This window comes from Gymnodraco acuticeps, unplaced genomic scaffold (assembly GCF_902827175.1).
Source record: "Gymnodraco acuticeps unplaced genomic scaffold, fGymAcu1.1, whole genome shotgun sequence".
Lineage (NCBI taxonomy): Eukaryota > Metazoa > Chordata > Actinopteri > Perciformes > Bathydraconidae > Gymnodraco > Gymnodraco acuticeps.
The window spans coordinates 1,652,903-1,669,459 of NW_022992250.1; the positions used below are offsets into that span (position 1 = coordinate 1,652,903).

At 38.8% G+C, this 16,557-nt stretch overlaps 1 protein-coding gene across 2 annotated transcripts in view; it reads left to right on the forward strand.

Annotated features, from left to right (window-relative positions):
* Window positions 1-16,557, forward strand: part of jade2 (jade family PHD finger 2) — a 218,792-nt gene that overhangs the window by 117,955 nt on the left and 84,280 nt on the right. For both annotated transcript variants that reach the window (XM_034206657.1, XM_034206658.1), the window contains exons 5-7: window positions 5,976-6,133; window positions 9,852-10,063; window positions 12,949-13,116. In XM_034206657.1, coding sequence (XP_034062548.1) covers window positions 5,976-6,133; window positions 9,852-10,063; window positions 12,949-13,116 — 538 coding nt within the window. The remainder of the gene's footprint in view (window positions 1-5,975; window positions 6,134-9,851; window positions 10,064-12,948; window positions 13,117-16,557) is intronic.

Below are 16,557 nucleotides of genomic sequence, written 5' to 3' on the forward strand. Positions count from 1 at the left end.
CCGAAAGAACGAGATCGCGGATACAAGCGGCCGAGATGGGTTTTCTCCGCAGGGTGGCTGGTGTCTCCCTTAGGGATAAGGTGAGAAGTTCGGTCATCAGGGAGGGACTCGGAGTTGAGCCGCTCCTCCTTCGCATCGAAAGGAGCCAGTTGAGGTGGTTCGGGCACCTAGTTAGGATGCCACCTGGGCGCCTCCCTAGGGAGGTGTTCCAGGCACGTCCAGCTGGGAAGAGACCAAGGGGTAGACCTAGGACCAGGTGGAGGGATTATATCTCTTCGCTGGCCTGGGAGCGCCTTGGGATCCCCCAGTCAGAGCTGGTTGATGTCGCCAGGGAAAAGAAAGTTTGGGGCTCTCTGCTGGAACTGCTACCCCCGCGACCCGACCACGGATAAGCGGGAGAAGATGGATGGATGGATCATTATTAGCTGAAATATTCTTTGTGTGTCATATAATAGGCTTGAAAAAGGAAACACACAGATTAAAAAGCTGTATAACATAGCATTATTTGATTCAAAATGTAAAAAATACTCCACTCGTTATACAGTAGCTGATGTTCTTTGGTGTGCTTCTTGGATACCTTCTTTATTTCTATTGAGAAACTACTTCTATTTGTCTGGATTAATTGTTACATTTTCCATTGTTCAGTAACTTTCCAACCTTTCTTATGTGATGCATGGAATTCCCCTTTCCTCTAAAATATTCAGACACCAGGAACAACGAGTCTGAGTCTAGACTTTATTATTCAATGCCCAACACATTTGAATTAAAACACTACAATGTTGTTGATGATCTTGAAACGCATTCGATCTGAAGTAAATTACTCTTCATGTTAGGAATAATGGATCAAGTTGCCCAATTCATTTTAAAATGGGCTCTGTTGTTAAATCTGTACTTAAGAAGTTATATTTTAAATATTTACAAACTCAAACCTTTTTACAAAATGCTAAATCACCAACAAGTGACACTTTAATGTTATTATTTTTTTATTAAATGCTGATTTTTACAGTGTATGTGTATTTGGGAGGTAGACAATTATAGAGGATATTCAAAATGCAACTTCTTGTAAACTAGTGAAACAATTTAGAGAAATACAGAGTACATAATCTTTAGCTCATAACATTTTCAAATGTTTCGATGTGTGTGTGTGTGTGTGTGTGTGTGTGTGTGTGTGTGTGTGTGTGTGTGTGTGTGTGTGTGTGTGTGTGTGTGTGTGTGTGTGTGTGTGTGTGTGTGTGTGTGGTGTGTGTGTGTGTGTGTGTGTGTGTGTGTGTGTGTGTGTGTGTGTGTGTGTGTGTGTGTGTGTGTGTGTGTGTGTGTGTGTGTGTGTGTGTGTGTGTGTGTGTGTGTGTGTGTGTGTGTGTGTGTGTGTGTGTGTGTGTGTGTGTGTGTGTGTGTGTGTGTGTGTGTGTGTGTGTGTGTGTGTGTGTGTGTGTGTGTGTGACATGATACTTACCAGTGGAAGAACACATTGTGCTCTGACCCCCATTGGCTCACATCCTGTTGGATTGGATGACTTGACATTATTATGAGGCGTAGCTTTCCTTTCATGTCTCACTTTAAGTTGTTTTCTCCCGTACTTGTGACATAACAAACCAGAGGCTCAATTTACAGTAAATGTCACCACACCGGGCTTATAAGCCTAATTTACATAATTATAGCTCTCTTTCAAAACTATTTGAATGATTTTCTAACTCTTGAACTAATATCAGTAATGCAGATAGGGTCTAATTTCACAAATGTACATTAGTATTAGCATTGTGACCTTGTAGCAGCTTTCATTTTTGCTCTGAATGTACGCAGGTTTCCAGTTTTGTGCAGGTATCATTTACATAACATCCAAATATTGTCTCGTCTTCTTTTCATGATTTTGTTTTTGTCCTCATTTTCTTTTCTTTTCTATTTTCCCATTCCCAAGTTGCTAAGGTAAATCAACACTGGCAGCCACAGCTACTGTAGAAGCCAAACAAAGTCATAAAGCCTAATGTAATAAAGCCCATATTAGAATAAACAAAGCTGAGATCATCAACTCCACACGCACTCTGCTGATAAAATCTCAGTATATTACATTATGAACTTGAAAATTAGTTTTCATCTGGCAGTTGTAAATGTTTCTTACAATCAACAAAACAGGTGAAGACCAAGACTAAAAGCGGCAATACATTGATCCATATAGGAAGTAACTGTATCTGTGTATCCAAATTCTAATCATTCTCTATTGCTCTACAAAAGCTTATAACAACCTTTATTTATACAGTCTAGGATAACAACACATTACTTTCTGCATTGGGTGACATGTTCCCCCTCTACCAAAAACAAAGCCACTGAAGCTTATTTTATTTCTATTTCCTACTGTCGTTATTACTCATCAAAGCAGCATTGTATTAATCTGCAGTTTCTTGAGTCCCCAAAAAGCGTTTTCTTCTTGCTTGAGAAACATTTCCTTAAACTACAGTGCCTATTTTTTATTGGAAATCATTAAGCATTACGAGTTTAAATGTATGTCCTGTTAAACTTTACATAAGAACTAATAGGCTTTTGGAAGCTAGAAGTTATTTGAAAGGACACACTGTTGGTTGTGGTCGTTTTGTCGGATTTGTTAATAATAACACACGTAGAATAACAGCAGCCTAATCCTTTGATAACGCAATAACACCACCCACTAATGTAATAAGACACTGAAGTTGTTTTTACCATTACATAAGAGACACAACCAGCCTAGTGTTTGCAGTATGAAACCTATTCTTTGTGTGAGTATGTGTGTTTCTGTGTGTGTTATGTGCCTTTGTCTCTCTCTTTCCTCTCCTTTCTCCCCTGCCAGTGGACTGACTGGGCCTGTTTGTTCAGTATCAGATATCAAACTGATACCAAGCCAAAACAGGGATCTGCCTTATTGTCCACACAGGAAGATGGTCCATTTTTGATTTATTAATGATTACACATTTGCCTCCATTGATCCTGCACTAGCGGTCTAAATTGGCCATTCCCAGATAGAAATAGATCAGATCTGTGCCTTTTATCAGATTTATGAGTGCGCTATCAGCAAGGGAAATGCTAATGTTGACCACTCATGCACAGATTACTGAGACGTGGACATCAATTGATCTGGAAATGCAAAGGTCCAGAGTTGTTGTGGTAATCAACATCACATACACAAGTCAAATGCCAAGGAATACTTCATACTTATTATAAAAAAATAAAAGTGTTTCCACAGCAAGATTTGCATACTTTTACTATAAGCCAATCACTAAGAAATACAAATACAAGGGAAATGAATGAGGAACAGGTAAAGACAAGTACAAATCAAGAATGATAAGAAAATGACCGCATCCTTTTAAGGAGGAAATAGGAAGTAATGAGAATTGTTGGGATTATAAATTAGTTTTATTGTTTACAGTTAGAAAAATTACATTTATATTGTGTTAATTTGTAAAATTACTCCACTTTAGAAATTCCATGGCTAATAATAATAATAATAATAAATCTTGCTCTGATGAGACTTTTTCCATGGCAACACATAAGAAAAGCCGTTCTAATGAAGACTACTGAAATAAATTGTGGCAGCTGTTGTGAAGATGATGGCAGCAGTGGTGATGATAATGGGGAGGATAATGATAATGATGAGGAGGATGATGATGATGATGATCACAGTGCGGCTGGATGTGAGGGCAACGGCAGTGACAGAGCATGATGATAATAACTGAGCAGTGTGGTAATGTGGCGTGGAAGGCGGGGAGCTCAACAGAGAGCTAAAGGTTGCTTTATTTTGTTGTTTTGATCACTGACACACTTCACCTTTTCACACAAAGGTCACGACTTCACCAGGCGAGCGTTTGGTGTGTGTGTGTGTGTTCCCTGCCTGAAAGTATGTGTGTTTAGTGTGTATATACCTTGTTTTCAAAGGGCGTAATTGTCATATGCACAGCTACAGTGTAGATATGCAATGAAAAACTGTATTCACACAGGCTCCTCCAACAATGCAACATCAGTATTTAAGACATAAAACAACTATAAATTAGAAGGAACAGAGTAGAAATATAATAGTGCAAGAGAATGTTGCAAGACCAATACAGTTCAAGTAATGCAGGAGAAGTTAACTATTATGTAAAATAGAATATGATGAGCATGTGCATGAATCAGAGTATCCAGAGGTTTTATACAGGCCCGTGTGTAAGTGAGTGTGTGTAAGTGTACACATGTGTGTGTATGAACATGTCAGAGTCTTTATTGGTTCCCAGTGGGTCGAGCAGAGTTCCTGACCCCATTTCCTGGTGTTGTTGACAGAGAGACATCCAGGCCCGAGGCTCTAGAGAGCAGACACTGCCTGGCGCAGCTTCCTGTCACTGCTCCCTACTACCACTCCATGTGTCATTGTTTCGATTGCTCTTTTCCCCCTTTCAATTTTTATTGTTTTTAGCATCTGTCAAACTCTGATTCAGTCTTTCTGGACCGTGAGGTCAGGACATGTCTGTTAGAGGATTCTCAGACAAGAGAAGGGCTTCTCGTTTATTTATGTTGTCATGAGAACTGTAGGGTTTTGTTCTTTTCTCTCACATGTATTGAGTATTTAACAATGACCGTCACAGTTGTGAATATACAGTTTACGAGGACAACATTATCTACAAATTCTTTATGATTAACGACTTTATAGTGACGTGTATCGTTGTATGTATATTGCATTTAAAATATATTTTCGCCCACTGTATTATCTGTATGCATCATGTCCCTATTTTCATCTTTTGACCTTTGGCAATCTATATTTGACTTATGATTATATATTTAAAGATTATATTATTTTTTATTTATTATACATTCACATTAAACATCAAACATTTTCAGTTTTCCAGCTGAGAAAATGCAGTCAACTTTTTGTAAGTAGAGCTTTTGTGATTTCATTACTTTGAATAAAGTTTTATTTTGCCAGCTCTTTCGATTTAAAACATATATTCAAATGGAAGAAAATGAAAGAAAGATTATTTTTTTTATATAAAACAGGCAGTTGTTTTAGACCTTCTTCATTAAAACCTATTATTTATTTGATTCTGGTCAATTGGCCAGATATCAGCTATAGATATAATAGGACCAGAGGTCGCGTTAACCGAATATTTTCCGTCTATGACGGATTTTTTTTAACAATGACGGAAAAATCTGAAAGCAGTCCGTCATTTTGACGGATTAGAACAAACTCGGAACAGCGCTAAAGTTTCCCCGCAGCGAGGCTCCGGTGTTAAGCATGCCTGCCAAAAAGGAATGATACCGTTTCCAAACCCAACTTTGCCGTACAAATCATTGAAATGTCTGTGAGTTTTGGCTTTACGCTGTGCGCACTCCCGCGAGGTGCAGTGGGCATGCATAACACGGCGCTAACAGTTCACAAGCGACTGTGCTCTCCCCCCCCCCAGAGTGTAAAGGCCGACGGGTAATACTGCATTTTGACGGAAATTTTACGATCCTGTCCGTCAAAATGACGGGCAGTGAAAAAGTCTAGCGCAACCTCTGAATGGGACTGTTTTTACCTTTTGATTGGGCGAATGTGACACAAGCCTATAGTGAGAATGTCAAGAATACAGTTTCATCCATTAAGCAGAAGAAAATCCCCCCTGGTTGTTTATTCAGTATGGCTCAAGAGTCGAGGAGAGAAACTTTTAAAATCCAGAGCTCCTGTCTTCACTTCTTAGTTTGATGAGATGTAAACGTGGCATTAAAGCAGTAAACCACTTGAGGTTGAGTATTGTTGACAGTGTGCTAGCTCATAGGTGCCAGCAACCACAGATTACATGTTTTATTGCTTGATAATTTGTCAATAAACATCAACCAATCAAATCATTGAATTATGAGTTGTATTACATTTTCTTGTCAGTCATTTCGTAAGACAAGCTGTGGTTCCATGTGAGTTGCCAACGTTTTCTCCAAGGTGTGTTGATGTGTTTCCAGACCCCATGATGAAGTCTCTTTGTGTATCTTTGTGTGTGTTTCAGGTTGCTGTCGATTGATTCGTCGGACGTTTTTTCAGACAACATGCAGGAGAAGGGGAGTATCACCCAGCCTCCCCCCACCCAGCGCTACAGCTGCTACGACCTGGACGACCTGGATGTCTCCTGGCTGGAGCTGGTCAACAACGAGTTCAGACAGATGGGTGAGTGCAGACTGACTCGCAGCCTCAACTCATAATGAACGCCAGAGAACATTCTGACATTGAACTGAAACAAAAGCCCATCATAACATTTCAAAGAGTTTTCCAAAGGCATTCTTCTTTTATATAATCACTTAACAAAATGTGTCATGAATGGTGTGGTTTTACTTCAGACTCATGGACTAGTTGTAAAACATAAGGGATTGTATCAGAAACACAGATGATTGTACTCACCTATAAGAAGAACATATTCACATATAGCAGTTCATTTTTATTAAATATTGCTAGTTGAATTAAATATAAACGGCCTTCATTTACCATTACAGTCAATGTTCCCAGAGAAATTGAGGCTGGTTTACAGCTAAATTAGATTTTGCACAATTTGCAAAAGGTTATCATTAATGTTTAGGTTTTTCTCTATTCCACACTTACAGTCACATTAACAGTCACATAACCTTTATTAGATATGTATTATGTACTAACCCAAATCATAACCGTACATTTGTTTATCTGACATTTCCGATGTAAAAGTCACCTCCAAGTCGACTTTGTTAAACTCTCAAAGGTTCTTAAAAGTTGGTTTCTGTGATGCAGATGCTTTTCAGTACATCCTTTTTTTATTTATTTTTCACTCTTATCATCACCTGCTTCCTCCGTCTTCTCTGTTCCTCTTCTTCTGCAGTTAATGTCACTTTGGCCCATTTCCAAACCGCCCCCTACACCCTACCCCTCCGTTTGCGCGTTCACGCGGAGGGTCCGCCACATTAAGTGCTGTTCCAAAGCAACGAGTGTGGAGCGGTGTGGAGGGGGAGTGGGCTATCAAGCCCTCAAACAGCGAGTCTGCAGCGGTGCTGACTTGAGACCGGTCTCTACCTGACCGGTTTCAACGCTTTGTGTGTCCGTCAGGAAACACGCTGTTTACAAGTAGTTCCAGCAAACATCCACTGATAAACTGCGATGTTAACAACCTCATGATAACCTCATATGTTTTAACTTAGGATCATACCTGTGTTTAGTCTAGAAAAAGGTAAATGTGTGCATTTTATTATAAAGTTGTGTATATTTACAGACTGTTGCAAAAACTAAGAAGCTTATAAACATCAGGTTTAAAACTAAAAGAGTTTTACAAAAAAGTAACTCAATGAAAGATGTTTGGAGTTTTATTTGAGTTATTAATTTACATTTTTTGTCAAAGAGATGCTGATTTGAAACCGTTGTTACATACAGTTACGGCATTTCCTGTTTCTGCCGGAGAGAGGGGAGGCCGTCCCAAAGCTTGCTGCTGTATTTACTCCCTCCATCTGACAGGAGGGAGCCTCGTTGAGCTGCGAGTGTGGCTACAAACGGAGTTCACTCCGTCATGGAGGGGGAGGGTCGAGGGGGTGGTTTGGGATTGGGCCTTTCTCTCTCCCCTGCTTTCCTACATCCTCCATTTGTCCATGGTGACAACAACTGCTGACCCCGAGCATCTCTGCCATCTCCACCATTTTATTCGATATCTGATCGGCTCCTTTCAGATAAAGCGGAGTAATTGTGTTTATAAATCCCCGCTGGGGTTTCAGGCCTTTATTCCTGGGACATATTCTCCTTAAATCAAACACACACATATATATACAATATCTCCTGCCAGAGCAGAAGTGGGTTGTTTCTCATAACCTCCAATGCTAGACCAAACAAACAGAGGATGATTGGTTCTGCTGGGTGAAGGATTATGGGATGATTCAGCATTTTCTATCTCACTCTTTTACTGTATGCATATTTTGGAGCGTGTGAATTCAAAACGTGAACTTGAAAACTTTGAATCCTGGTTATTTAAACACTTCTAACACTTGATATCTTGCAGAGAACTATGACATAACTGTAGCACAAAACACTGTAAAATATTCAGTCTGTCAGTAGTTATAGAGAAACACCACTCAGTATTGAGCTTCATGGCCTTATAATGCATTCAATAAAAGGGATAAAGGAACATAATGCATGGACAATATGCAGGATGAATGCATTCGAACATACTGAAAAGTATAGAAAGATATTCAGTCAATGTGCCTGTCTTTTGTCTGTGTGTTTGATACAATGTTGCTTTCAGACAGATAAGTGCAGTCCTGACTAAATACACACAATGATAAATGTCCATGTGCGCACAGCTTTATACGTACGCACATGGACACAAGATAAATATGAAACAAATACACTATGAGTACACACACTCACAGCGGTGTTGCTTCCCTCCCTGCTTCCCTCCCTCCTGTGTGTGTTCAGTTCATGATGTAAATGTCACACTCACAGCAGGTTAATAACAAACTGTACTTCCCTTTTGACGCTTGAAAAGCAGCTTTTAAATCCAAAACATTTAAAATCACACAAGTATTTTAATTTGAATGAAAGTTTGTGTTGATGGCTAGATTCAAAAGTAATATATACAAAAATAAAGGTGACCCACCACTTCAATATCATCAGAAAGGTTTATTTTACATTTCCATAATAACTTGGAAATAGTCTCTTCTTTTTTGTTAAACAGCAGCTCCAATGATACATAACCCTGTTGGCACAGAGATGCTGAATTACCAGGAAAAAAGGATTTGACTTTTTTGGTTGTAAAGGGATTGAGTGACATAAATAATAGATATAGACACAGGACGCTCAGCTCCACTTTAAAAACCCTCCCAACTGAGTGCAGAATCCTTCAAATAAATCAATAAGTAATCCACAACTGCAGATTCTATGACAGCAGAAGTGTATTTATGGCTTCTAATAGAATACAGGTGGTAGGCAACAAGAGGCAAATCGAAAAACTATTGTAAATACTAAATCTAAGAATTATCACCTAAATTAATTGTTTGGGAAAGTCTCCATTAACGGCATTTAATCAAGATTTTTTTTCCACTGTTTTGAACTGTTATCCAATAAATCACTTTTATTATTTATTTTTTTCTAAATAAAAGTGGCCTGCTGTTACCAATTTTGTATAATGATTGTAATACCGTTGCATGTAATGAGATAATAGCGTTCCACATCTGTTTGCCACCGTCCAGTTTACTTTACTGGTACGGTACCTACAATACTTTATCTTTTATGAGAATTAAAGAATCGCATGTTAAATCAGTTTCCATCAACTATTTAGCAGCCTCAGAGCAAGGCATTACTTTGAGTTGCAAAGGAGCAGGAATATTAATGCTAATGCCGACACATATTGGCGCAGTGAACTGAGCTGTTGGCAAGGAGGTTTCATGACTAATAAGGTTGTTTTTGGCTCTGTTTGTATATGGGCTAGTAGTGACGGAGCACTCTCTGGTTAATATAAGAGTCCACTGAAACTCCACTCACTCCAACACATCCTGGGCACATTTTATCCAAAGCTGGCTACCATAAAACAGTCACTGACCTGTGTGATGAGTACACACAGCAACAATAACTGAAATGTGGTCACTTGCCTCTCTTCATTTGAGTTTCCTATAGGTAGCTTCCTATTTTTGTTATCCTTGTCGATAACAAAAGCTCAAAAATACTTCAGAGTTTTGACCCTGTAACTGAGCACTTTTAATTGGTCTGTAAAGGCTCTGAGTATTTTCTCCATAACTTATCTCTCTCATTAGAGGTTATATATCAACCTCATATCAACCAATCAAATACACAACTCCTTTTCCTCATACTCCACCCCAGTTTTCTAATTGAGTTTGAGAGGATGAACAAAAATAAATCACGTTTTACTTTCTGTCCCCAGCATTACCAGAGCTAGACGAGCTGACAATGGAGTGTGTCCTGGTGGAGCTGGAGAGCATCTGCGAGGAGAAGATGCGGCAGGCCATCGAGGCGGAGGAAGGCCTGGGCATCGAGTACGACGAGGACGTGGTGTGTGACGTCTGCCGCTCGCCAGAGGGAGAGGACGGCAACGAGATGGTGTTCTGTGACAAGTGCAACGTCTGCGTCCATCAGGTCAGAAACTAAGCAGCTTATCAATCCAATTCAAATAGCTTCATTAGCATGACCATAATGACATACAGTATTGCCAAATCTTTCTACAATTGTGACATCTATACATTAATAAACATTTGACATTTTTGAACAAATGCAAGAATAACAGGTTTTCTTTGCAACAAAAACACTATACTTTTTGAACATGGACTAGAACAATTAATAATACCTTTATACAATGGCGACATCCATACATAAATATACATTTGACATGTACTGAAAATTGTATAACATTCATAACAAATGCAAGAATACCATGTTTTATTTAAAAGGAAAATATACTTTTTGAACATGGACTAGAACAATTCATTAAAAAAAAAGATATGTATCTCTGTTCAAGCATTTCTGTGAATATATTTGTAAGTGTTTTTTTGGCTTTAAAACAATATTTTTACAGAACAAGGTAATCATTCTTGGGGGAATAAACAGGTAGAAGCTGAAGGGGAAACACGTGAAGTACAAAATCAAGGTTGTTCAAAGAGAAGGTTTTGCTGTTTTCCTCAGAGTGATGCCCTCACATATTTTACTCATATTTTTCTCCCTCTGACTTAATTTATCATCTGCTTGAAAGTACATGTTGCAATTTCAGAACTGCTACCTGTGACACCCTGAGGCTGCTGCTGTGTTTGTTACACTGACACAGTGTTAATTATTCTGTCGGCCCCGTTGACACTAACACACCTTCAGTGTGTCATCAGACTGCCTCTGCCTCCCTGCTGTCCAACTGCAGACCAAATATATGATGTTATTCTGTCACAAAGAAATGTTCTCACAATGTGGAAAAAAACCTGTATGTGGAATAGAAGTACATTATTTAGAAAAAGAGGGAAAACAGGATAACTGTAATCCCATATAGTGATAATTATTTATTTCATGCATTCAATAGGATGACACAAACATCATGCTTTGTTGTGTTGCTCTTTGAGTAGTCCATCAATTCATGAATTTAATTAGCAAAAAGATCAGTACAAATGTTATATTGTGTATATATACAGTATATTGGAAGCAGTGCACTGTTCTATAGTGCCTCTCCACAGAGCAGTTTGTGTTAAGTAGAAGAAGAAGTAACTGGCAAACATTTAGGTGTGATGGAAACAACATTTAGAGCAGATAAAGAAGTAGTTGCCCCCCGAGAGTATTCAGGAATATTATCGCTTTTATAGAGCAAACACATTCAGCAATGCTTCTTTAGTAAGGCTTTCATTTTAACCTTCAGCCGGTAACAAACAGGGCTTGGTTAAAGGAGTAATTTAAAGGTTTGATCAATAAAACCTTAGATCAATCAAGTCCTTTTACTGCTTTTGATGAAGATGGAGTCTTTGAAGTCTTGTTTTCTCTCCTAGTGTCAGTGCGAAGATCCTTTTTTTTATCATATTATCTTCTAATAACTGAGGATGAATTTTACTTTTCAGTAGTAAAACATGTGATGGCCTTCTTCTGTGGAGTATGGTGACAGATTACAATTCTGAGATCAGGCTTTTTTGCAGCACTTAGTTCTGAAGTGTGTTGATGCTTCAGGATGTTTGGCCATGAAAATTAATTTGGGACTCAGCTACAAGTTTGATTTGAGTCCTTAGAAATAAGATTTGATAGATCTGACAGAGAGGTTGTAATAATGGATCAAAAAGAAGTGTTGAACACGATTCACTTCTCAGAGAAAAGGCACTTGGATACAGTAAATTATACCTCACAAAAAAAATGATTCTCTCTTCCTGACCCTGGGCATTGGATCTTATCAAATATAATTCAGTGTGCTAATATGTTGGTGTCAAAACCTTAATGCCACCCTATTGTTTGGGCGGAAGGGCAAATGGGTGGAGCGCTGATGATACAATGACCTGCTGTGATTTTAAAACAACACCAAGTGGCATTTTGAAAATGTTGAGAGAAAAGTTTGGGCAGCTAGAGAGGTCATGTGTTTTTTGAGTGTTTGTGTTTATGGAGAAGCATTGAGCATTAGCTTTAAGGAGCTGTATGTTGAGGCAAAAGGAGAAAGAAGACTTGGTTTTCCATGTGAGAATTTGCGGATTTGATATGATAAAAGAAAGAAGCAGCGGCATACTGTAATTGCTTTTTAAGATGCAGCAACCACTGAAAGTACACTGTTTCCAAAATATAAAAAGTATTCTGACATGAACACTAGACGCTGGGGTGGCCTTGTGGTGTAGCTGGTTAAAATCACATCTGGGTGCAAATGCAGCCTGTTTTAAATCATCTCTCTCCAGTCTGGCTCCTGAAGTAGCAAAAAATGGTGAAAGCCATATTTATTTTGAACAGATTAGCTAGAAGTGATACATTTGACTTTTTTCGTGCTGCTTCTTAGCCTCCAAAAATACATTACCGGTATGCATAAACTCTGAGTCTCCTGATAGTATGGCCTCTAAAAGCATGGCACAAGCTGCACATTGAATCTCAAAGGCTAGAGCTTCATTGCTTTCAGTTTATGAAAACAAACTTTTAAACAAGAAATCAATAGAGAAACAGTAATGAAGGTGATCACAGTTAAAGTGACTGTAATAGCTGCACATATTTTCATGCATTGACTGCAAGGTATGAACACTTCCACCACTATGGGCTTCATCATGCAAAAACGTCACCTGGCTCTGTCCAAAGTTAACACAATCTGCTCACTAGCACATTTAAAGAGCAACAATTATAAGGTTGTATTTTGTTTGTTAATAAGTATCATTTTGAACAGATTAGATTTAGTTACAGACGGAGACTGGCTTTCCCCAAGTATCAACCTATTTCCCAAGGAAGATACATTTAGAAAACTATAAAACTTCTCTAAAATCTTCTCAATATTTGTTCTTCTTCTCTAACTCTTTCCTCTCTCCGTGTCCCAGGCGTGTTATGGCATCCTGAAGGTGCCCCAGGGGAACTGGTTGTGTCGGACCTGCGCTCTGGGCGTTCAGCCCAAATGTCTGCTCTGCCCCAAGAGGGGGGGGGCCCTCAAGCCCACCCGAAGTGGAACCAAGTGGGTCCACGTCAGCTGTGCCTTATGGATCCCTGAGGTGAGACCGGAGCAGAGGCAGGGGGGTCAAAAAGATCCAGATATAGTACGGTAGCTGTTCCACTTTCCGTTTGCCTGAGTGCTTAAGGTAGCTGTTTCTACTTTTTATGTTTAACTGGTGAAGGACTTCTTGAATCAAAGATAGACCTGCAGGTGTTTTGTGTTTATGATCTCAATCACTCAACCCACTCAGGAGACTAAAGCTCTCCCCTTCGTGCCTTCACTTTTACCTGTCAAGGTTGATATTGAATACTTTTTAAAAAATAGTATTCTAAAAAAACATAGATTTTAAATTGAGAAGAGACGATTCCTTGTGTTCTTGGATGTAATGAAAGTCGACCATGAATAATAAATAAAATGCGTTATTTTTAATATCATTATTTTTATTTATGCTAGATTTAGTTAATTACTAGCTTCTATGTACAGTTCCTGGGCAGGTACGCACAGATCAGTCATCACCATTCCACAGTCTCTTTCGCATTAAATACAACCACATTCATCTAGTACAACTATAAAATGTAAGTTTATTACAATAAAAAAAAAAACGTTATGTCCACAGTGACTGTAGAGTAAATGTCTTTCCTAAATCTTTCCTTTGTTAGCTCAGTGGAGTCAGCAACTACCTGAACATGAAGAGGTCGACTACTGTGTGTGTGGGTGTTACAAATAGTGCGTCAAAATAAGCGACTCCACGTTTAAAGATGGTGAATCACAACCACCTGCAAGACTGTGCGGTGTTTGACGATGGGGACCCACACAGTGCTTATTTTTACTTTTATTGTTTAAACTAAACTTAACTTTGGCTTTTTCTCTTCCTCACCCTCATCCCTTTCGGAGGATGCTCAGCTTTTATTGCACAATCTTTCAGGGACAGTTTTCTTCTCCACCATTTGCATCAACAGAAATATTCTGTAACCTCCCACTCATCTTCCTAGAAGTCTACACACCTTACATATTTCTTCAATCTTTATACTAAGGAAAGAAAATCTCTCGAACGTTATGTACGCTTTAAACACACACTGTAAAATGTTTGGCTGTAAAATTACAGTAAATTACTGGCTACTAGTTGCATGGATTTCACAGTAATTTACTGTAAATATTTCACAGTAATTTACTGTATATATTTTACAGTAAATTAGAATAAAAGTACAACTAAATACTGTGACTTTACAGTTGCCATGCCCATGGAATTACTGTGATATAGCAGTACAGAGCTGTGGTATTATGGTACCTTGCTGTACATAAATTACAGTAATTACCTGTATTTTCACACTATTACTGAGAAGTAATGCAACACAGTAGCCAGTAATTTACTGTAAATATAAAAATCTAAATAATACGATAATATATTGTAAATTTGACTGGGATTGTACCATAACTACACAATTCAATCAGCTCAATCAACAAAGAAAAACAAAGAAAATGCCCATTTTAACTTTTTATTACTCCATTGAAGTGCAAAGTACATTTCACAGTGTCTTGGAAATACGTCCTACGAAGCTGGTTCTCTTTTTAGCAGGCTAGATCTCCATGGTAACTTATGCTTAGCGGCTAACCTGGTCGGGACCAGGTTAGGTTGCAGGCTAAGAGCTCAACTCAGTGAAAGCACTGCCTGCTGACTAATCAGAGCTCAGTGTGCGGAGTTTAAAGCGATCAAGTCATATTACAGGAGAAAGGAAATACAGAAAAGCTGCCGTCGCAGGAAAGACGGCCGGCAAAAATCACCGACTGTGTAAACGTGAACATTAATAGAATATCACCTCCCATCTTCAGAGCAATCTGACTATTATAACATTAGCGTTAAGAAAGCTTACTTAAATATATGCCACAACATAAGTAACCGGATCAGAGTAACATTAAGTACAGTCCGCGGCATATCACTTCATAATGTATCATATATTTTCTTATCTGAGTCAGCTGAGCCGTATCTGGCCGTGCAACACTCACAGTGTCACATACTGTATGCCGAAGTATTATTTTAAGCAACACATTAAGTTGACGAAACACTCGAGACAAATGTAATTAAAGTCAGATCGTGTTTTAGACGGGGCAGTGATATCATAAACCTGTTAATGTACGCATTCAAACACTTTTTCTTTTGCCAGCTGTATTCACCTTGCAGGTGCAGACTATGTGGCTTTTATCCTGGATAAAGTGTTTAAGACATGGATGTTTAAAGTTTAACTTCTTCATTTTTGACTAGTATTAAAGTTCACTTTTCATTCAGGAAGTATGACGCTGCGCTGTCAGTACGCTTCTCCATGTTTGTGATTGGTCGAATGCTCCAAATACCACCCCTTTCATGTGAACGCGCACCTAACTAGATAGGACACGGCTGGCTTGAGCGATCCACTTGATAACCAGCGTCGTAGTACAGTTTAGCGAGAGCGCGTATGTTTTGGATTAGGCCAACCGGCTAACTCAAACATATCCAGGTTAGGTTGAACCAGCTTCGTAGTATAGGCCCCAGGTCTTCCAGGCTAAACATAAACACATCTGCAAAAATATGGCCTACAGCTCAAAATGGCAAAGAGGTATTCTGAGGACAGTGTCTCCCGGCGTTAGGATAGGCGAGACATCCTTCTCCTCCAGCTTCTCTTTATATATACACGGCTGAGTGGAATTTGGAACACCTGGGCAGAGGCGGAGCCAGGGACAGACCAGGTGCACCTGGGCAGAGGCGGAGCCAGGGAGACAGAAAAGAAAACAAGGAGGGGAGCACTTAACACATGTCTACACAGACATCCACTCAAAGTAAAAAAAAATCTGAAGAATGTGCTGACATGGAGGTTTAAATTGCCATGCCTCTTTTTGGCTTTCGAGCCCGTCTCAGGGTTAATGCCCAGGAAGCACCTGAAAACACTAAGCCAAGACAACAATTTCAATTTTACATAGATTTATATGTTGCATCGTTTATTTTAAGGCATGCAGCGGTGCCCCTTTCAATTTAAGTCAAACCTGCACCAAATAAATAAATTAGTATTTAAAGCCAAGCAAGAGCGATACAAGCAAGAAAATCACTTAATTTGTTGTGTTATCACAGAGGATGGTCTGAATACAGTATGTTACTGTGATAATACAGTAACATGTTGTGAAATCCTGGTAATCATTTATCCTGTACATTCACAGTAATTAACTGTGCCTGCATTGATTTCACTGTGACATTCAAAATGACAGTATTATATTGTGAACATTACAGGTAAAGACTGTAAAGTGGTAAAACAGTAATTTATTGTAAAATATTACAGCTAAATATTGTGAAATCATGGTAATATTTTACAGTGCAAGTACAAACAGTTTGGTTGCTCTTTTATGTAATGGGATTATGAACTGTTCCTTAAGATGTTAGTAGGAACATGACGGGTGAAATAGTCGGCACAAATGTGTTAATATGAACCAGTGGGTTATTATATTCGTCTAAAAAGTATTTCATAAGATAATT